This window comes from Rattus norvegicus, chromosome 20, assembly GCF_036323735.1.
Source record: "Rattus norvegicus strain BN/NHsdMcwi chromosome 20, GRCr8, whole genome shotgun sequence".
Classification (NCBI taxonomy): Eukaryota; Metazoa; Chordata; class Mammalia; order Rodentia; family Muridae; genus Rattus; species Rattus norvegicus.
Genome location: NC_086038.1, coordinates 47,010,814 through 47,033,379, shown reverse-complemented (window position 1 = coordinate 47,033,379; position 22,566 = coordinate 47,010,814). Strand labels below are relative to the sequence as shown.

The window sequence follows — 22,566 nt, the reverse complement described above, 5'->3', positions numbered from 1 at the left end:
ACCTCAGCAGTCAAGGAGCAGGGGTAGGTGAATTTTTGTAAATTCACGGCCCTGCTGACCTACATAGTAAAGCCCTGACTCAGTAAAACAAAAGAAACAAAAAAACAAGTCATTTTCTTTTCTGGGTTGCTTACTTCATTTGAAGAATCTTGCTGTTCTGAAGTTTATTAGATGTTTGCCCATTATTGGCCATATTTCAGTACTTTAGATAAATCAACGGTTAATGTAGAGCCGTGGTTCAGCCAGCCACTCTCTTTGTATGAAGAAATTGTTCCTTCCTTATTGCCTTGTGCCTAATTGACTTAGATATTGTTGCGTGGTTTAGAAAGTGATTTCAGGGGCTGGGGATTTAGCTCAGTGGTAGAGCGCTTGCCTAGGAAGCACAAGGCCCTGGGTTCGGTCCCCAGCTCCAAAAAAAAAAAAAAAAAAAAAAAAAAAAGAAAGTGATTTCAGCTTTGAACAATGATTATATCAAGGTATTCCAGAAACAGCCCCCAAAAGAAGGGAGGTGCAATCTGAAGTGGTGGCTTTAATTTCTTTTCTGTACAAATGGCGGCAGAAGGGGCCTGCTTCCTTTGCTTCCACTCCTCGGTGGAGTCATTTCTAGATGAGTTTAATCTGAACTTTGGTGTCTTTCATTGTCTACCAGAATCTTCTAAATCAACTGCTACTTAACGGCATACTCTTTTAAAAGTACCGAATGGTTTGACGCATCAACACAAAACGTTTCCCAGTGAGAGACAAATGCTTGTTAAAGTGTTCTTACCCAAAAGGCCGGCCGGTGCTGTTTTTTTTTTAGTACAACTGAGTTAGATATGGTAGCTGACACAAAATGTGGCCCAAACCTTTCTGGGTTGTTTCCTAAGACGATTTCTGATGTTTAAAGCCCTCTTCCTGAAACCCTCAGGGTGGAGGTTTTTAGAGGTGTCGGGCCTTTCTTTCCTTCTGCCTAGAAATGCATGATTGTTGTTCTTTCTCTGCAGCTTAAAGTGAGTGGAAAGAACCTTCTTAACATCTGCAAACTGGTATTTAAAATCAGCAGGAGCGAGAAGAATGACACCCTGATGCAGAAGGACAACATTCTGCGTGAGTCTCCATCAGTACTGGGGGCGGGGGGGGGGGGCACAGTAGAGTTTCAGGTCCTTAGAGGAAAGGGGAGCGAGACGTTCAGTTTCTAGGGACTTGTGCCGGCTGTTTTTCTCAACCTTCGGTTTCCCACATTTGCTCTAAAGCAGCGTTTAGAGTCTACTGTGACAGGCTGGGATTCGGTTTTGCTCTTTTGATGCCTGCAGTGACACTTTAGTTCCTAGGCCTCGAGTTACTGCTAGAATAAACACACCTGTAAGTCTTTGACATAATGAAAAAAATTCTACACTCTTGACATAGCAGGAATAAGCCCCCCAACATGAAGAAACCATTGTGGCTATTACAGAATGTAGACATGGACACGGCTGAATACGGAGCAGCCTACCTAACAAAGCCCAATGCCTACCATGGCCCTAAAGAATCCAGGAGTAGACAGAATTACCCGGTGGGAAGCCCTTAGGAGGTGTACGCTGTTCCTTCCGAAGAGGCCACACTGGAAAACGTTGCGGTTATTGCTTGGTAACACGGGACGATGATCTCAGCAAACACGGACAAAACCAGGCATGAAAGAATGTCTAGGGGTTGGGGATTTAGCTCAGTGGTAGAGCACTTGCCTAGCAAGCGCAAGGCCCTGGTTTCGGTTCAGTCCCCAGCTCCGAAAAAAAGAAAAAAGAAAAAGAAAAAAGAAAAAAAGAATGTCTAACACCGAATCGCTTAACTGAGAACTACAGATTAAAAAACAAAACAAAACAAAACAAAATCGAAGGACCCCTCTGACATTCTTATACTTGAGTGTGGTGTCTTCATCCAACCTTGCTCAATTTTTAGCTCCACGGCATGTGGTTCAGTCAGTGGGGTTTTGTTGTTGGGTTTATTTGTTTGTTTATTGATTTGGTTACTTATTTCCAGCTGTCCTGGGGGCTGACCTTAGGGTGTGATGCCTACAAGCACGATGTTTGTGGCTGCTGTTGTTGTTATTGTTTGGTGGTGTTTGTTGTTTGGTGGTGTTGACAGACAGGGCCTCACTCAAATTCAGCTGTGGTCCTTCCACCTTGGACTCCTTCAGGCTGAGAGTATAGATGTCCCCGCCCATGCTACAGAACGGGGAAGGGTGTCCTTAAACTGTCTACAGGGGCGGATGCTACATTCAAAGGACCCTTTTCAGCGACTGAGATTGTCTTTAAAGTTCCCATGGGATCCGTGACCCATTAGGGAAGCAACAAATGCAACCTTGAAGATTCAGTGAAGGTGAAACACTTTACCGTGATTGTCCTTATGGTTACTGTTGGGCAATAACTTGAAACTTTTGTAACTAAATATTTAAGGCTGGTGATTATTCCTGGGAGCCTTGCTCACACAGCAGCAGCCCCTCCTTTTGCTCACACCATTACTGTGGAGATTTGTTGTAGCCGAGGCTCCCATCTGCAGTATCTTCAGGAGCATTTGTCCGTACCCTTGAGTGGACATATTTTGCAAACTGTGTGCCAGCATCAAGTCGAATTGCCGTTGTACTTAGACACTTATAGAAATCCGTCTTTTCTGGCAGAATCTCTACTGGAGGTACTGAGAGACGAAGACCTGCAAAGTAACACCGAGGCTTTTCTCTACTGCATGGGGGCTCTGAAATTCATTTCCGGAAGTCCAGGATTCCTTACCGAGATGGTCAACAAAGGCACGGTGGAAATATTGGTGCAGTTAATAAAGGAAACGACTGAGGACACAGAGAAGCATGGCGCGTGCCTGCCGAATTCTGGCCACTTGCTAGTCCAGGTAGGTGCCGTGCTTGAGAAGGTTAGAGGGTAAAATTGGTTTCCTGACACCATTTAAAGTAGCAGCAGATGAGGGCAGTCCAGGGTCTCGGAGATCAAGGGAAGAAGCGGTCCCTGGCCAGTCAGTGTGTGCCCTATTGAGGCTATTCCGTGGCTTTCAGCACAACCTTCAGTGTTGCTTGCATAGTTCTTCAAAGCAAGCAGGACTGAAAGCTGGCCTTGGCAGGTGTGCACCCAGAATCCCAGAGCTTTCCACGATCAGGGGATCAGGAGTTCAAGGTCATCCTTGAGGTCATTGGGCTTTTTGAGACCAAGGAAGGAAGAGGAAAGGAGGAGGGAAGATACAGAGAGGGAGGGAGGGAGGTAAGAAGGCCTGAACTGAGCCTCATGAAACAGGTCTGTCAACCCCACCCAGTCAGGAAGATGAGGCAGGAGAATGGAAATTAATCAAGGCTCAGTTTTAAAACAGACAATAAAGCGAAAGCTGAGGAGGCTGGTCCCTGGTAGAGTGCATGGTTTCCATCCGCCCCAAAGGGAAAGAAAGTAACAAAGATAAAGGCAGGGTGTGTGTGTGTGTGAAAAGTCTTCCGCACTTTCTGCACAAGAGTTGTGTGTGAGGCTGAGAATTTCCAAGCCAGACCATGGGAATGTTTATAATCCGGGCCTAAGGCCACATCTCCCTCCTGTCTGCAATGACACAGGAGTTAATGACATTGAGTGGAGTTTTTAACAGGCTCCGTGGACGCCATGCAGGACCTCGGGGAGGCAGGCAATAAAACAACCAGGTATAATTCACCTGGTCAGAGCTGGAAGAAAAATTTTCCTGTGCTTACAGTTTTATTACTGCTCTTGTGACAGATTAAATTTCACAGTTAAGTTATTTCCACCCAACCTTCTCTAGCTCTCGCATTCCTTTGTAGATGAGATTTTTACCCTTAATAGCATCTCTGATGTAATAACTCATGGGATTTGAAATGTGCTTATCAATTAACGAGAATGGATTGAACCTTTGGAGTGCTCCGAGACATCAGGAGGGCATGTTAAAAATTAGATTTACACCCTGACTTCAAGATTCTTAAAATATTTAAGATTATTAATTTTAGATTTTGGTCCTCCATTTTGAAAAGATTGTAAAAAATCTCTTTTGGTCAAAGACAAGGCAAGACCATGTTTTGGCAGGAGGGGCTTATAAAGTGTTCTTTTTATGTTGGCTGAATTTTGGATCATGAGCGGGACTTTTGTCTTGAAAGTAGATACTTATGATTACATATGGTGATGGTCGCTTCTGTTAAAATGTAGGAAATATAAGGAAAAGTATAAAAGTTATCTGAGCTAGGCGTGGTGGCACACACCTGTAATCTTGATGCACTTGGGAGGCTGAGGCAGGGGATCATAAATTCAAGGTCAGCTTGAAGCTATCTCAAAACGAAACAAAAAATAACAAGATATTTTTATCCTGAGCTATATGGATATACCTTCAACATTAGACTTTGTTATAATAATATATATATTATATATAGTCTCTGATATATATATACATACATATATATACATATATGTCTGTGTGTGTGTGTGTGTGTGTGTGTGTGTGTGTTTTCTCGAATGTACTATGTACACCAGGCTGGCCTCAAACTCAGAGATGTCTGCCCCTAGAGTGCTGGGATTAAAGGCATGTATTAGAGATATGCCTGGCTGTAATTTATTTATTTATTTATTTATTTATTTATTTATTTATTTATTTATTTATTTATAATTTCATTGCACTTGTGTTTTGCCTGCATGTATGTCTCTGTAAAGATATCAGATCCCTTGGAACTAGAGTGAGAGACAGCTGTGAGCTGCCCTGTGGGGCTGGGAATTGAAGCTGGGTCCTTTGACAGAGAATCCCGTGCCCTTAACCACTAGGCCACTCTCCAGCCCCTCTAGTCTGTATTTTTAATAGTCAATCTGTTTTATGTTACCTCTTCCCTTTGGGTTTCTTCATGTCTGTTCAGTCAGCTTATACTGTTCACAGTCTAGTTAGTACTTTTTAATACTCATAGGTTTTAAAACACGAGACAGTGAAGCTCTCTCGAATTAACTCTGCCTGGCTGCCCCTCTCTCCCTCCCCCCCCCTCTTTCTCTCTCTGCCTCTCTCTGTCTCTCTCTGTCTCTCTCTCTCTCTGCCTCTCTCTGTCTCTCTCTGTGTCTCTCTCTCTCTCTCTGTCTCTCTCTGTCTCTCTCTCTGTCTCTGTCTCTGTGTCTCTCTCTGTCTCTCTGTCTCTCTCTGTCTCTCTGTCTCTATCTATCTATCTATCTATCTATCTATCTATCTATCTATCTGCCTGCTACCTATAGATCAGGATGTAAAGCTCTCAGCTCTTCTCCAGCACCATGTTTCTTGCTATGATGATGGTAGAATAACCCTCTAAAATTGTAAGGGAGACCCCAGTTTTGAGTTGTTAGAGTTACTAAGAGTTGCCTTGTCTTATGTCTCTGCACAGCAGTTGAACAATAACTTAGCCTCAAATTCTCAATCATGCTTATCTTTGTTGGGTAATTTTTGTTTGTTTGTTTGTTTGTTTGTTTTTAAGGCAGGGTTTCTGTGTAGCTCTGCTTGTCCTGGAACTCACTCTATATAACAAGCTCTGAGATCCACCTACGTCTGCCCTGAGCAGTGGGATTTGAGACAAAGCTTCTCTCTGTTTAGCTCAGGCCTGCCTCTTGATTGTAATTTTCTTTCTCCATCCACCCAAGTGCTGGGATTATAGGCATGTACCCCGGCATCTGGGCCCTTTTTAATGCCACAGATTGGTCATTCTTTTTTAAGTCAACACATCTTTTTTTCCAACCTGTTCTATGTCTGTGGTGCCATTTTATATGTTAAGAATAAAGTCCATTGATATAAAGGAACATTGGTGCTACCAGGAGCAAATGTGTGTCAGATCAAGAAATGAGGGCACTAAGTAGGCGTGGTGGTCAAGACCATAATGTCAGCACTCAGGCGTTTGAAGCCAAAAAATTTCAAGTTCATGGCCAGTCTGAGTTAGATAACAGGCTATTGTCTCAGAGAATAAACAAGCCCTACTCCTCCCTCAAACTTGAAATCAAATCTCTGCTGCTGTTTAGCTCGGAGCATTGCTGGTTTTCACTTCTCTTCTCTGGGATTAGCCCTGGGCCCACTGGGTCAGCCTTTCCACCCATTTCCTCTAGGGGGCGCAGTAGAGCTTCGCACCGCCCACCACCGCCTCCACATCACAGCTGGCTTAGGCGTTGTCTTCAACATCTTTCTTTGAACCTAGGATCTGGTAGAGACTGTGGGGACCATGGTCTGCACCCCGTGTCCTACGCAGCTGGAGAAAGCGAAGCCCACTGTGGCCACTTAAGAGCATGTCCCTGCCGTGCGTGCACACCACGTGCCTCGTGCAAGCTATCACCACGTTTGAGCGTTTACAGATCTGGGTAGGAAGGGAGTTTGTTTTATGCTTGCCATTTGCAGAATCCCAAAAAACTGGACAGTCCTTCCTATTTAGTTAAAACAAAAATGTTGGACTCAGTACCCCAAGACTGTAAGCCCACCATCTGAGAGACTAAAATAGACGATGTGTGAGTTCAAGGCCAGACCAAGCTACAGACAAGACCCATGTCAGAAAAGAAATTTGGTCAGGGAAAGAAAACAGACAAGAAGCTGCTTTATACTGAACGCATAATAAAATGTAGGCAATGTGACTTCACCCCAGAATACTGCATACACACACACACACACACACACACACACACACACACACACACAGAGAGAGAGAGAGAGAGAGAGAGAGAGAGAGAGAGAGAGAGAGACCTGTACCCCACATGAGAAATAGCAACCTCTGTCCATCTGCTGGGAACCCAGTTTTTAATGACATACAAATCGTAGTGGTCTATTTGTTCATTGAAATGAGACGGCCATTCTTCACTTAGGAACTTCCCTTCCTGTAAAGGAATCCTTTATCTGCTGGAGCGACTGGCCTCTTACTCACTTGATGAGAGAACGGGCATTCAGACTCGAGCCCTGCCTTTTCCCGTCTGCCTTTCCTTGGGAAGCAGTTTCCCAGTGGCTGCTCAAACTGCTTCACCAAGGACAGCGAGTCCAGAGATGTGGGGAGACTGGGCACTCACGATTATATAATGCCTTGAGTTCTGAACTATGGAAGGGTGGGGCCCATAGCCATGGGTAGGGGATGAATTTTATAGCTAAGTCCTCAAGTGCTGCTGACCTACCCAGTCCCAGGCTCCGTCTGTGCCTAGAGTTTCACAAAATACCGTATTGTGGCGGCAGCTTACTTTTACAAGAGGAAAGGAAAAGTGGGATCAGGACAGGCCTGGACAAAGCCACCAATCAGGAAGGAGGGTTAAAGCCTGGCCAGGGAGAATATGCTAAAGGTATTTCCTCTGCAGCCAGGAAGATCCAGGGGGGAACTAAGGATCCATGCTCCCCATTTGCCCAGAGCCATTCGCTTGCGATTAAGTTAGCGTGTCTGTTCAGCCCTGTCGCTCCTCCGTGCCGTGAATGTATCCATCACAGCAGTGAAGATATGCCACTAACTTCCATGTCTCTGGATGACCTGGAACTCCCGGGGATGCTCCTGCCTCTGTCTCTCCCAGCTACTAGAGTTACAACTGCACACCCCACACATTCTTTCTCAGTGGTTGCTAATGCATCTCCCGCAGGCTCCCCTTCCTTACTTTGGCACCTCCACAATTCTGTGCAATCTATACACCCTCCAAGTTCTCTCCGGTCTTAGTGGCTCATGATTATTAAATTAGGAGGATGGAGGGGCAGTGGTGGCGCACACCTTTAGTCCCAGAACTTGGGAGGCAGATGCAGGAGAATCTCTGAGTTCAAGGCCAGCCAGGTTTCCAGGATGGCCATGTCTATAGAGAAACCCAGTCTAGAGAAAGAACAACAATAAAAATTGGATCAAGTCATATATCCATTTTTCTGAGGTAAGGAAGCATCCAGGTAGCAAATAGATACCCAGTAACGATCATAGGCACATGCTAATGTTGGGGGGCGGGGCAGAGACATGAGTACTTCCAGCTGGGCGGGGGGGGGGGCAAGAATACTTCCAGGGGGGGGGAGGGGGCAGGATTACTTCCGACTGGGGGTGGGGGGTGGAGACAGGAGTACTTCCAGCGGGGGAGGGGGGCAGAGTACTTCTGGCTGAGGTGAAAAAGCCATGGCAGGAAATGCGGTCCACAGACACCGGCAGGCTTGTGAATTACCAACACTTTCCTATGCATGTGCATTCATGGACGTCCATGAGAGTCTTGGGAAAACTTGGCTCTAACGTCTTCATGTGTGCAGTGACGCCGCGTGTTGTTGGTATCTTCTGTTTCCTCCAGACTGTATTCACCCTATGCGAGACAACGTGAACCTTCTCTGGTTACCACAGAGGCTTGGACTCAGACACATATGTGGTCTCTGTTGGGCAAAAGTCCAAGGAATGAATGTACTTTTAGTACTAGAGGGAGCCGGGTTCAGCTGAGGTCAGGAATGGTGTCGATTGGCTGTTCACTCCCTGGGCCCCGCTTGCCGTCTCTGGTGACTGCTCATCATTTCTCAGCACCAGTGCGAAGTGAACCGTTTTGCAATTGGCAGTTGAAATAAAACTTGAGGGATTTGAGGTATGGATAGCCCACAACCGAGAAATAAAATAAGTGTGTTTTCAGACAAATGACAAATAGAATGGGGAAGCAGTGGACAGGAGGCCACAGTCTAGTACTCGAGGCCACCTGCAGGCTTGCTGACTTCCTGCACTCGCTTTTCCTCATCTCACAAAGGAGAACGGAATCCCTTTCTTGCCTTGCTCCAAGGGTTGTTTAGAGCAGCCAGTGGGGTGAGTAGTTTGTCACCCGTGGGATGCTGACAGCTCATTTGCATAACACCTTTTGCTATATCAAAGATGAAATCTTGACTGTGGGGTTGAAGAAGCATCATGATTTCCAGATTCCTTTTTTTTTTTTTTCTTTTTTCTTTTTTTCGAAGCTGGGGACCAAACCCAGGGCCTTGAGCTTGCTAGGCAAGCGCTCTACCACTGAGCTAAATCCCCAACCCCGATTTCCAGATTCCTTAATTGTAGTGTGCCCAAAGGTTGCTTTGGAAGATGCTTTTGGGAAAATGAATCTCTCCTATGGCAGTGGCCCTGACTGGGGGTAAAGTTTCTGGGATGCTCTTTCTTGCTTAGCCGCAGGAGTTCAGGGACAGTTCTGAGATGGGCTGCTTATTTGAGCCTTTATAAACTATCTCCTCTTTTTTTTTTTTTTTTTTTTGAGACAGAGTTTCTCTGTATAGCGCTGTCTGTCTTGGAACTCACTATGTAGACCAGAGTGTCCTGGAACTCACAGAGGTCCACCTGCCTCTGGCCCCCAAGTGTTGGGACTAAAGGTGTGAGCCACCACTCCCAGGCCCAAGATCTTCTTAATGCAGTTTTCTCTATAAAAATGGGTTTCCGGGGCTGGAGAGATGGCTCAGTGGTTAAGAAAACTGACTACTCTTCCAGAGGTCCTGAGTTCAATTCCCAGCAACCACCTGGTGGCTCACAACCATCTGTAATGGGATCTGATGCCCTCTTCTCACCAGAAGACAGTTATAGTGTGCTCATATATATTAAATAAATAAATGTCTTTTAAAATAATGGGTTTCCTAGGGCTGAGAGTTTAGTTTCTTGGTAGAGTGCTTGCCTAGCAACCAATGGCCTCGGTTCAGTCCCCAGCACCAAAATGCAAAATACACTAAGAATAGACCTCCCAATATTGATTGCATGGTGAGACATCAAGACTCACTTCGTTCAACGAAGCAGACTCTCAGTGTGTCTTACCTGGCAGAGGTCACCGCACTGGACAAGGGAGCATCAAACTGCACAGCAGAGCTCGGTCATTGTTCAGCAGATAACTAGCCATGGCCAAGATGGACTCTTTCTCCCTTTCTTCCTTTCTTTCCTTATGTCCTCTCCGCTCCGCTCACCATGTAACAAAAGCGCGGACAATGAATTCTGTTCAATTCCCTTGAAGACTATCAGCTCAGCATCTTCATCTTCCCATTGGTTGCTTCCTGCCGCTTTCTCACCTACTGCCTTCCCATTGGTTGCTTCTGTCTCACCCGCTGCCTTCCCATTGGTTGCTTCTGCCTCACCCGCTGCCTTCCATTGGTTGCTTCCTGACTCTGTCCGTCTCACGTGCTGCAGATTGAAGAGTTGCAGCTCCGGCTTTTTACTTTGTTTCTTGGTGAAATAGGGTTGGGAGTTGTGAATGGACGGTCTGGGGCAAACCCTTTAGAAGCTTAGTACCCATCATTCGACCTCCACTGTCTTTAAAGGGAGGATTTAAGATCGCTTAAGAGATTATGTGCCAGAAGTAACAGTAACTAAGGAGAACTGGGAACTGGAGGAGGAAGTAGGAAGGCAGCAAACATATCTGAGTGAAGTTTGCTCTGCTCCAGTCTTGAGACAGGCCCGGTGGGTGGGCTGCCCTGGGAATGGAGGCTAACCCACCCACAGAGCACAGGCCAGGGGTCGTTCTGGCTCAGCTCTATGCTCTGCTAGCCAACATTGAGTTTTTATTGGATTTAAAATGTTCACTTATGCAACAAGAGTTCACTTATCTCGCCAAGAGTTGGAGGGAAGCTCAAAATTAGGTTTGGGGCTCGCCCGACTGGTCACTGTGCAGTCGAGCCAGACCCCCCTCATCCGAGCGTCTGCGGTTTTCTCCTGAAAAACCACCTATCTGAGAACTCAGCACTAGACCCCACGGGGAGGGAGGACTCAACGCCCCACACACTGGGAGTCAGAGCGGTAGCTGCAGAGGTTGGTGGACTTTCTTGGAGTAGAGGGCTTCCAGTCTGCCTGGCCCTTTTAGACCTTCTCCCTCGGGTCTCCCAGCATGCATCGCACCACACACACACACACACACACACACACACACACACCTACCTCCTTATGTAATCACTATAGACCAGACTGGCCTCAACTCAGAGATCCTTCTGCTTCTGCCAAATGCCACTACTGCCAGACCTATTCCAATCCTGCTCTTTCTTACAAATAAAGAGTTCTCTCTCTCTCTCTCTCTCTCTCTCTCTCTCTCTCTCTCTCTCTCTCTCTCTCTTCATTTTTTTTTAAAGAACAGAAGTGTGTTCCTTTTTTTAAAAAAAATCACTGTGTACATGTCCATTTGTACGTGGGTATGTACATGTGGGGGTAGGAAATTAAAACACTCTGGGACAGTCCTTTGCAAGAGCAGTGCCCATTCTGGACCCATAAGAGGTCCTCTGTAGTTACTTTTGACCCCAGCACATGGAAGGCAGAGGCTGGCAGATCTCTGAGATCGAGAGCAGCCTGGTCTACAGAGTGAGTTCCATGACAGACAAGGCTACACAGAGAAACCCTGTCTTGAAAAACAAAACAGACAAATAAAAATTACATGCTTTTTAGTCCCTCTTTTTTTGAAAAGGTAGCCCAGGCTGGCCTCAAACTGGCTGTCTGTGTAGTAGAGGTTGGTCTCAAACTCCTCACTGATCCCCACACCTCTACTTCCCAAGCACAGGGATTACTGGTCTGTAATTACACCATGGTGCCCCTCCCCCAGTTTCCCACTCCAACCTCTACTTAGCAGGAGTTTCTTAGGTAGGAAACTTTGACTTCCTCTTCCTTCTCCCTCCTCCCTCCTTTTTCCTTCTCCGTCCTCCCTTTTCTTTCCTTTTTCCTTCTCCCTCCTCCCCCTCCTTCCTTCTCCATCCTCCCTGCATTCCCTTTTCTGGGTTTCATTCACCCAGCTGCCAGCAACTAAACACCAAAAAGCTTTAAGAAATGGACTATTGGGGCTGGGGATTTAGCTCAGTGGTAGAGCGCTTACCTAGGAAGCGCAAGGCCCTGGGTTCGGTCCCCAGCTCCTCCGAAAAAAAAAAGAACCAAAAAAAGAAATGGACTATGGCAGCATCGGGGAGGCCGAGGCAGGGGGATCTCTGTGTGTTCAACACAGCCTGGTCTACAAAGTGAGTTCCAGGGAATCTGACACCCTCTTCTGGCCTCTGTGCGCACCAGGAACTTACATGGTGCATATCCATACATGCACACAAACACTCCAACATATACATGTAAATAAATCCTTAGGAAGTAAGCACATAAGAGATGGTACACCAGTGGAGCTCTCCATAGGGGAGAAGGTGCATGGAAGCTCTGTGTGTGTGTGTGTGTGTGTGTGTGTGTGTGTGTGTACACATACAGATATACACACATATATACAATATATACATACATATATGTATATGTATATATATTGGTTGTCATATATGTGTTGATGAATAATGATAAAAATAATAGTGTATATATGTATATGTAATGTATATAAAATAAATATGTATGCATGTTGCAGAGGGTTTAACCAGGGTGCTGCTGGCACAGAAAAGAGGCTCTGCCTAGTCACTAAGCCATCCATGCAAAGGAGTGGACTTAGCTGGGCCCTGCATGTGAACATCAGACTGCAGGAGTGGTTGAGGAAGGCGTGCCGAGTGACAGAAGTAGTTACAGAAAGACACGGATCAGAAGGGGACAAGCATGTTATCTGGAGGGCTGGGGAGAGAGGGAGGTGCGGGGAGTAATATGGACGCATAGACTGAGAGAGTGAGGGCCTGTAGGATGTGGATGCTCCCCCTTTGTCTTGGGCAACCGGGGGGGGTAGGTTTGGAAGCCCCTCATTGTGGTTTGATTGAAAGCCACCCCATTGAAAACCTCCCCACAGAGAGAGATGGCAGATGGTGTCTGGCAGGGGTGGGGGAGTAGGCGGTGGTAGCTATAGAGGTTGGCAATCGGGGAAGTTGTGGAAGAAACGGTGGCAGCCAGAGGAAGTGTGGAAGGAGTGGAGCTGTTATTGTATGGGTTTGTGCCAGCCTTGACTTGGGGCTCAGTGTTAGCACCTGCCCTCTCTGAAGCTCGTGGCCCAGAGTAGAGAGGCAGGCAGAGCCCAGCAGAGAGTCCTTGTGGGGTCTGTTGCAGGAGGTACACTTTTGAGTGATTGGGAACAACCAGATCACAAGATCATGCCACTGAGTCTGATCCTGGGAAGAATGGACACAGCCACCAGGGCTTCGGTTGACAGAAAGCAGAAAACAGGGAGGACTTTGTGGGCCTGGGCACCTAGGCTGAGGATAGCCTATGTTGAATGTTACTGGGAAGTTTTGACACAGGGGCAAAAGCTTAACGCATTTTTCTGCCAGCACCACAACTGACAAGTGTGGCAGTGTTCAGGATAGCATGTATTATTATCCCCCACCACCCCTGCACCCCAGACATATGCTGTACTAATGTTTGCACCTCCACTCCTGCTTCCGGCCTTTTAGGGGTGCTCTGTCTTACTATGTAACCCATTTTGATGCCAATTCCCAATCCTCCTGCCTCAGTCTCCAGAGTGCTGGGATTACAGGTGTGAGCCATTATGCCCAGCCACTGGGTCATTTATAAAATTAACATGTTTGGAGCAGAAGAATCGTAAAACTTTTAGCTTTTTCCAATGAGATAGGAGAGTATGGAGGGATGAATTAGGGTGTGAATAAGAAGAAATAGCTCCAAGGAAAACAGTGAGCCGTTCAGAGCGAGGTTGGTGAGGGAACAAGGCGACTGTTCCAGCCACGGCAGACAGAGAAAAGGAAATACCACTGTTGGAATACGTGTTCCAGGCTCCCATGGGCTCTGCCTGCCCTGGAGAAAGTTGGGAATCAATCTGGCACTGGTTCTCCTGTATCTTGGTTGGGGGGTTGGGGGGTTGGGGGGGGTGAGCCATCGTTTAGGCCGGTGGTTCTCAACCTGTGGGTCTTGACCCCTCGAAGGACTCATTTCATAAGAGTTGCCTGAGACCATTGGAGAACACAGATACATTACAATTCACAACAGTAGCAAGGGCTGGAGAGATGGCTCAGCAATTAAGAGCACTGACTGCTCTTCCAGAGGTCGAGAGTTCAATTCCCAGCAACCACATGGTGGCTCACAACCATCTGTAATGAGATCCGATGCCCTCTTCTGGTGACAGTGTACTCATATAAATAATAAATAAATAAATAAATCTTAAAAAAAAAACAACAGTAGTAAAATTACAGTTGCAAAGTAGCAACAAAAATAATTGTGGTTGGGTGGTCACCACAACATGAGAAACTGTGTTAAAAGGTTGCAGCGCTGGGAAGGCTGAGAGCCACTGAGCTAGACCGAGCTAAACCAGCAGTGCTATTTCTGGAGGGGAATTGGAGGAGCTCAACTGATACCTACGCTCCATTTTACAGCAGCCAAGACTGGGATTTGTAGGGCAGCCTATAAGTCTCACAAAGACCCAGGCCCAAGCTTAGTGGATGCTGATGGCGGGCCATGGTCCACTGGAGTTTATTTCCCTGCGGATGTTTGCAACGTCAGAGCTTTCAAGGGAGAACTTATGAGTCAACTGCGGGAGTTGGGGATTTAGCTCAGTGGTAGAGCGCTTGCCTAGCAAGCTCAAGGCCCTAGGTTCGGTCCTCAGCTCTGAAAAAAAAAAAACAAGAGTCAACTACCAACGCCTTGAACATGTTCATTTGGGACATTTGCAAGTTTTCTGGGTTCCGACATGACCAGTTGTATTTTAATCAGTTAGATTTAACTTCATGGATACAAAAGAAAAGCTAATCAAGGGTACCTAGCACCCCATTAGTTTTGGGGTTTTGTTGTTGCTGTTGTTGTTGTTTGGTTGGTTTGGTTGGATTCTGAGGGAGGATCTCCTAGCCCACGTAGACCTCCTACTCTTTCTGTAGTGAAGGCTAGCCTTGATCTCCTGATCCTCCAGTCTCCACCTCCAAACACTGAGATTTCAGGTGTGTGTGGTTTTTGTTGTTTGTCTTTAAAGGTGCACAGTGCCGACCACAAAGCTTTACTCTTACATAGAGCTTTGCAGCACACATAAACCATTCCTACATCTGTACAGTCCATATCTCCTACCACCCAGAAAGTGACCAGGGGAAGCCCGCTTTGCTCCCCACTGATGAGGATATGAAGTGGGGGAGGCACAGTGTGAGCAACTGCCCTAATCATACCTCAGTGGGGAGAGTGATTATTCAAAACTCAGGCCCATGCTCCCTCCTCTGCACCCATGGGTGAAGCTCGTCAGTAGGGGTGGGGACAGGCCTACCCTGTGTAGTGGACACTGTGGACATCACAAACCTAATCTTAGCTCACCTCACCTCGCCCCATCTCACCTAAGCTCAGTTCCCCTCACCTCAGCTCAGCTCCCTTCACCTCCCCTCACCTCATCTCACCTAAGCTCAGCTCCCCTCAGCTCCCTTCCCCTCAGCTCCCCTCAGCTCATCTCAGCTCACCTCATCTCATCTAAGTTCAGCTCCCCTCCCCTCAGCTCCCCTCCCCTCCCCTCAGCTCACCTCATCTCACCTAAGCTCAGCTCCCCTCCCCTCAGCTCCCCTCAGTTCCCCTCACCTCAGCTCCCCTCAGCTCCCCTCCTCTCAGCTCCCCTCACCTCAGCTCCCCTCAGCTCCCCTCAGTTCCCCTCACCTCACCCCAGCTCACCTTAGCTCACCTCACCTCAGCTCACCTTAGCTCACCTCACCTCAGCTCACCTTGCCTCAGCTCACCTTGCCTCATATCTCACAATGATAAGATAACCAGTTAGTATCACCCTACCATGAGGAAAATGTACTGTGGGAGGGTAAGAATCCAAGCCAGGCTCTAATTGGGGGCCTGGGTGACTCATCACCAGCACCTTGCCATGAATCCCCTGGGGAAAGATCACAATGAAAATGAAAATCACTAGACAACAGCAGGGTAGTGGTGGCACACACCTTTACTTCCAACACTGGGAAGGGAGAGGCAGGCAGATCCCTATGAGTATGAGGTCAGCCTGGTCTACAGAGGAGTTTCAGGACAGCCAGGGCTACACAGAGAAGCCCTGTTTCAAAAAGACAAGCAAACAAAACAAAATTACTAGACAACAAAGCCACTGTTACAAATTTACTGTTACAAGTTATACTCTTCTTGATCCTTAGACCAAAGCCCAAAGTAGAAAGCTTTCTTGAAAAAACTTTTAACAAAATAGGACAAGCTTGTAAGACCTTAGCATCTCCCTCTTTGAATGAAATGAGACTAAAAGTTTTACGTAACTACTGGCTTCCTCATTATTCCATACTACTTAGAGGAGTTTAAGAGTGCAGAGTCGTGTGCAGGGATGCATGCCTGTCCTCCTAGCTTGGGGAGGTAGAGGCAGGAGGACCAGCAGTTAAAGTCACCCATTTGGGCATCCCCAGCCCCACCACACACACACACACACACACACACACACACACACACACACACACACACACATGCACACAATCTCTTTCTTAATAAAATTATAAAATCTGAAAAAATAATTTGGAGTGCGAAGGTTCTCATGTGCTGTACTCTGTGTTTATGACAGGCTCAGTCAAAGATGAGGATTTCTCTAACTCTGAGGGTTTGGTAAATTATTTACCTAAAAATGCTAATATTCCATCTCCATCTCTTTGTATTGGTCCATTTGAGACAATCCCTTTGTAGCTCAGGCTGGCCTCGAACTCATAACTGTTTCATCTCGACTCCTTACGCTGGGATTGCAGGCATATGCCACTACACCCAGCAGCCTCCACGTTTTCCATTTGATTTAGCTTTTTTTGTTCCTGCCTTGAGCTTCTGGGCACAGAGCCCTCCCCCTTCTCCTTTCCCTGCGGTGGGGAGTATAGGTGGGGGGAGGCGTGGGTCACCCAGCCAGGCTGCCTTATTTTAAGCTTTAAGAAAATGACACGCACACACGTTCTCCTAGACAACTGCTACCTTGAGAAACTTGGTCGATTCACCACTGACAAGGAGCAAACTCCTGAACATCGGGGCCTTTCCCTGTCTCTGCACAGTGATGGGACAGCACATGAACGACAAGGACATCTGTACCAACATCGCCAGAGTCTTTAGGTAGGTAGACTAAGAAAATACCTCACTTAAAACGTGTAGTTGTGGGGTTGGGGATTTAGCTCAGTGGTAGAGCGCTTGCCTAGGAAGCGCAAGGCCCTGGGTTCGGTCCCCAGATCCGGAAAAAAAAAGAAAAAGAAAAGAAAAAAAAAGAAAAAACAAAAACAAAAACGTGTAGTTGTTAGTTTTCGTAATCTAGGTGCAAAGTGGAGGATCTGCCTCCTCCATCAGATCAGATCGACCTGTGGGCGTGTCTGTGGGCGTGTCTGTGGGCGTGTCTGCGGGGCGTTTCCTTGATTAATATATGGCCCCGCCCACTATCCTGGGCAGGGGTGGACTGAGCCAGCTATGTGCTAAAGGTTCATGGTCTGCTTCAGTTCCTGCCTCCAGGTTCCTCTCTGAGTGTCTGACCTGACTTCCCTTCCTTCCCGCCCTTCCCTCAGTGACAGGGACTGTAATGCGGAAACCAGAAACGTAAGCCAAACAAACCCTTTCCCACCACGTGTTGTTCCTAGTCAATTTTATTTTCACACCAAAGAGGAGCAAGCTAGAGCAAATGCTGGCGTATATTCTGAGTTCTCTCTAGTATTTGCATATGGCTGGACAGGACATTTTCCCTTTTAAAAGTTCACCTACAGACAACGTCTTGAATGCAGTTTAAAAGCCCCAATTCAAGCCGATTTCTTGTGTGAGTCTGATGTCACTCTAATGGTCAGTCCCTTGGCACTTGGGAGGGCTGTGAACTAGCCCAATGCGTTCATTATTTTACTTAGTCACCCCTTGGCGACAGAGATCCGTGCACCAGAAAACTTATCAAACTGCCGTGCTGGAAATACTACTGAGGTGCTTTAATTCGAAAAGAAGATAGCTGATTCAAGCCTGGTGTCAGTTAGTCTGTCACAGTTATTTCGGAAAGATTTCCGATGGGGGCTCAGGAGGGCCACTGAAGTGGGTTGTTGGAGTATGGAGTTCAATTGGGTGACATTAATGCCATCGAAAGACAGACAGACGGCATGGTGGGGCTCTGAAGAGAGGAATAAGGGCCATGTGGCAGAAGTGGGCTCTCTTTTTACGCTTTCGAAGGATGAGGGGATTTTCACGGTTCCTACCTGTAGCCGGGCTCTCTGGTTCCCAGGCCCAGGCAGGAAAGGGTTGGGGAGCAGGAACAGTGACCAGTACCCCTTTTGATGTAAACTCACTCCTCCACGTGAGCTGTGCTGACACCTAGAGATCCACAGACTGCCATGCTGTCAGCCAGGAGGCAGAGCCACTGCACGAACTGACCTCCTCGGTGGCTCAGTTCCAGCATTACACTCTTGACGCTTGTGTCCCTTGTTGGAACTTGGACTCACATTTCACTAATCACCTTTGCACTTTTAGTCTCTTGATCTAGGTTGTTTGAAAGGAGCCAGGTGCTGATAAACTCTCCCTCTCCCCCTCTCCCTCCCTTTTCCCTCCCCTCCCCCTCCCCACCCCCCTCTGGTCTGACTTTGTAGTCCAAAGTCCAGGCCCATTGTCTTAGCCTCCTAAGTGCTAACAGTATATGCCACCTCGCCCAGCTTTTAAAAAAAAATAAGGTCCTTCAATGCAATTTTATAGATATCTCCATAAGTATTTCACATCCTTTCAGGATTTATTCTCAGGTTTATGGAAAATAAGTTACTTCCTCATAGGCTATACTGATGACCATAAATACAACCAATATTCATCTATTAATTTTATATTCGGGAACGTGGTGAGCATTATGTCTGTCTGACTATAGATTCTCTTATACTGTCTCCACAAGTTGTCCGCAAATGAGAATTACTTTGTTTCTGTCAAAAATATTGCAGTTCTCCCCCTCCCCTGCCTCTTTTAAGAATTTAAATTTAATTAGTTTTAATTTAGTATGTTGCGGTAGTCTCACCCCTGTAGTCTAGGCTGGCCTTGAACTCCTGACAGTCCTGCCTCCGGCTCCCAAGTGTTGTCTGAGTCACCATAACTAGCTCCTGTCCTTTCTTTCTCACATTGCCTAGGATTCTTAGTAGATAGCTGGCGAGCTCTAGCTATCTTCTTCCAACTTTAAAGATTAGCGCATGGTTTCACCAGCTGAAAATAATTATTATGGGCTCCCCTCCCCACCCTTTGGAAACAAGATCTCAAAGCCTAGATCGTGCTGGCCTCCAACTCACAGAGACCTATTTATCTCCCTCGGCCTCCTGAGAGCTGGGAGTTCTTGTGGGAAGCTATTTTGCATCATTGAACCTCGTTAACACATTGTTTCAGATCGACCTAGCCTTTTCCTTTGTCATACTGTTTTTGTGTTTTCAGTTTCAAGCTTCATCGTAAAATGAGTGTGTGGATAGTGGCCTGATAACCATCCCTTCTCTCCCTCTGTCTCCCCCACCCCACCCCGGAGTTAGCGTCCCATTGGATTGCCAAGGCTGATCCCAGACTGCTCAGCTCAAGTTACTGTGTCCTTCCTCTGCCCACTGAGTAGCGGCCACCGTGGCTAGCTGACTCATTTGTTTAATGGCTGTATATGCTGTCTGGGTTCCCACTTGGTTCAGCTTCAGACAGTTTGATTCTTATGAGAATTTCATTTCTCCCCCTAATGCTGTCACACAACATTAAATGGTTCCGCCCAACTTTTCAGGGGTAGAAAGATCAGTAGTTTGAGTCCTGCTTAGAGTACATAGTAAAACCCTGTTTCCAAAACCAAACCACTGGCATGGCGGTAACGCCTCGATAGAGCGCTTGCCTACCGTGTGAGAGGCCCTAGGTTCCCTTCTGGTACTTCTATCAACATGTTGATTGACTCAGCTTTGTCTCTAACGATAAGTTTTATTTATTTTACTTATTGGCAAATACTCGTCCTGTATTTATAGTGTGCTGGGCAGTCATCTAGGTACTTCCCAGGAACTCACCAAATGGGTACCTTCACCGTCATCTTCATCTGACACAGGGGGAAACTGAGGCACAGGGGAAATGCACTCATTTTCCCAACATCACACAATCAGTAGGTCACAGAGCTGCTGCTCAAGCCAGGCACTTTGTCTCCAGAGCCCTATAGTAGTTTTCCTGTTATATGGCCTTCTTTGTTATTAAAATTGCTTTTTGTGTTTGCTTTGATTTTTAATAACTTTTTAAATTTCCTTGATCAATCTTGCCAAAGCTTCGACAGTCTTTTCTTGTTTTTTTTTATTTATTTTATGAATACTTATAAGTGCTTGTATGTGTGTATGTATGTGTATGTATGTATGTGTATGTACATATGTGTGTATGTGTGTGTATGTATATATGTGTATATGTATGTATGTGTATGTGTGTGTATGTGTGCATGTATGTGTATACATGTGCGTATGTGTGTATATATGTATGTGTATATATGTATGTGTGTATGTGTGTATGTGTATGTACATATGTGTCTATGTATGTGTATGTATATATGTGTATATGTATGTATGTGTATGTGTTTATATGTATGTTTGTGTGTATGTTTATATGTATGTATGTGTGTATGTGTGTATGTATGTGTATGCATGTATGTGCATGTGTTTATATGTATGTGTATGTATGTGTATGTGTGTATATATGTATGTGTATATAAATGTATGTGTGTATATGTGTGTATAAATATATGTATGTGTGTATGTGTGTATGTGTATGTATGTATATGCATGTATGTGTGTATGTGTGTATGTGTATGTATGTATATGCATGTATGTGTGTATGTGTGTATGTGTATGTATATGCATGTATGTGTGTATGTGTGTATGTGTATGTATGTATATGTATGTATGTGTGTATGTGTATGTATGTATGTATATATGTATGTATGTGTGTATATGTATGTATGTATACCATATGCATGCATGCATGCATGTGCCCTCAGAAGAGGCTGCTTCATCTACTGGAGCTGGAGTCACAGGCTGAGTTACCACGTGGGAGCTGGCGACTAAGCCTGGGTCTGTTGCCAGGGCAGTCAGTGCTCTTAACTGCTGAGCCATCTCTCCAGCCCCAATCATTAGGTTTTTGCAAAGAATCAGTAGATGTGTTGATCTATTTCATTGTATGTTTCCTATATTGCTCTTCCTGCTTCTCCTTACCAACCCCTCTCTTTTACTCCGTGAAGATGCTATGTTCTGCTTCTGCCTGGTTTAGTAAGAAATTAGTCTTCCTTCAGTCTTGTTAAGGCTATTCATTTTCCTCTAAATACCCCTTTAACTGCATCCTACAGATTGTAATTTACAGTATTTTAGCTTGCATTCAGATGTGGCTTTAGATTTTCTAGGTTATTTGAAATTTAAGTTATATATCTTAAAAAGTTATAGTATGTGGGAGATACATTAATGTCTTTTAGGCTGAGAGTGTGACCCATCCCAGCCCTTTCAAGGTAGAAGCAAGAACAAGTTTATCCTCAGCTACGCAGTGAGTCTGAGACCAGCCTGTGTTGCATGCAACTCAGTTTCAAAAAAAAGGCTGGTTAGATAGATGGTTTACTCGGTAGGTAAAGCCACTTGTCACCAAGCCTAACAACCTGATTCAATTCTGAGGATCTAAATGTAGAGGAGACAATCAATTCCAAACATACACACACGCACGCATGCACGCACGCACATGCACATGCACTTGATCTTCCTGTGTTGTACTGACTAGTTTCCAAGTTCCCAGGCTCAACAGCCCCTTATGTAATTCTTAGACCCCAAGTGCTGCCATTGTAGTTGGGCACCAGCCATGTCCTGCTGTGACCAGAGAAAGTCATCTGGAGGGCATCAGTGCTGTGAATACATGATGAAACTCACAGCCCGGTACATGGTCAGATTAGAACTACAGTCTGCTTGCCTATTGGCTGTACCTTATGAAAGGTTCCTGTTTGTCCTGGTCTTCCCAGTGTTGCCTTTGGGGTTTGCTCACTGCTCGTGAAACACTCTCAACGCTGCCTAACTGATGCTAGTTTTTATACTCACTTCTGATGGGGTCCTGGCAGATTGGTGGTCATCCAAACAGATACCGCAGAGATCTCTGAGCTTCTGTTTTGAGCATCCTATGTGGATGTGCATGCTGGTTAGTTTTTTGTCAACTTGACACAAACCTAGAGTCAGTCATCTGGAAAGAGGGAACCTTAATCAAGGGATTGCCTCCATACAATGCATGCATGCATACATACATACACACACATATATATACACATACATACACACACACATATATATACACACATATACACATACATATATACAACATATATACAGACATACATATATATGCACATACATACATACATATATACACACATACATGCACACATGCATATATACACACATATATACATATATACATATATACATACATACATATATACACATAAAGAGATTGCATATATAGACTGGTTCTGGGCTGTATACAAAAACAAGCTGAGCAAGTCACAGTCAAAAAGCTATTGGGCAGCATCCCTCCGTGGCCTCTGCTTATTTCCTGCCTTGGTTTCCTTCATGTCGGACTGTAAGCTATAAGGTTGGGGCATTTATCACAGCCAAAGAAAGCAAAATAGGACAGTACTGTACCATCTTCAGGGTTCTGCCTCCTTCCGGGAAACAAACACAATCCTCGAACTTGTTAGACAAGTGTTTGCCGCTGAGTTCAGTCCTCAGCCCCACCCCTCGAGGAGGGGGGCTTTAGAAATGCCCTTGCTCTGTCCTCTCAGAGTCTAGCACAGATAGTGAGCCTCACTGCATTTTCTCGGAATTGTGGGGGTATTTCTGGACTTCTTTTCA

At 45.9% G+C, this 22,566-nt stretch overlaps 1 protein-coding gene across 4 annotated transcripts in view; it reads left to right on the top strand.

Moving 5' to 3' along the window:
• The window catches only part of Armc2 (armadillo repeat containing 2), a 107,447-nt gene that overhangs the window by 50,509 nt on the left and 34,372 nt on the right, over nt 1-22,566 (top strand). For 3 of the 4 annotated variants that reach the window (XM_574794.5, XM_039099142.2, XM_063279680.1), the window contains 3 exons: nt 984-1,086; nt 2,633-2,856; nt 16,668-16,813. In XM_574794.5, the coding sequence (XP_574794.3) occupies nt 984-1,086; nt 2,633-2,856; nt 16,668-16,813 (473 nt within the window). The remainder of the gene's footprint in view (nt 1-983; nt 1,087-2,632; nt 2,857-16,667; nt 16,814-22,566) is intronic. The other variant, XR_005497350.2, reaches the window with a different exon arrangement.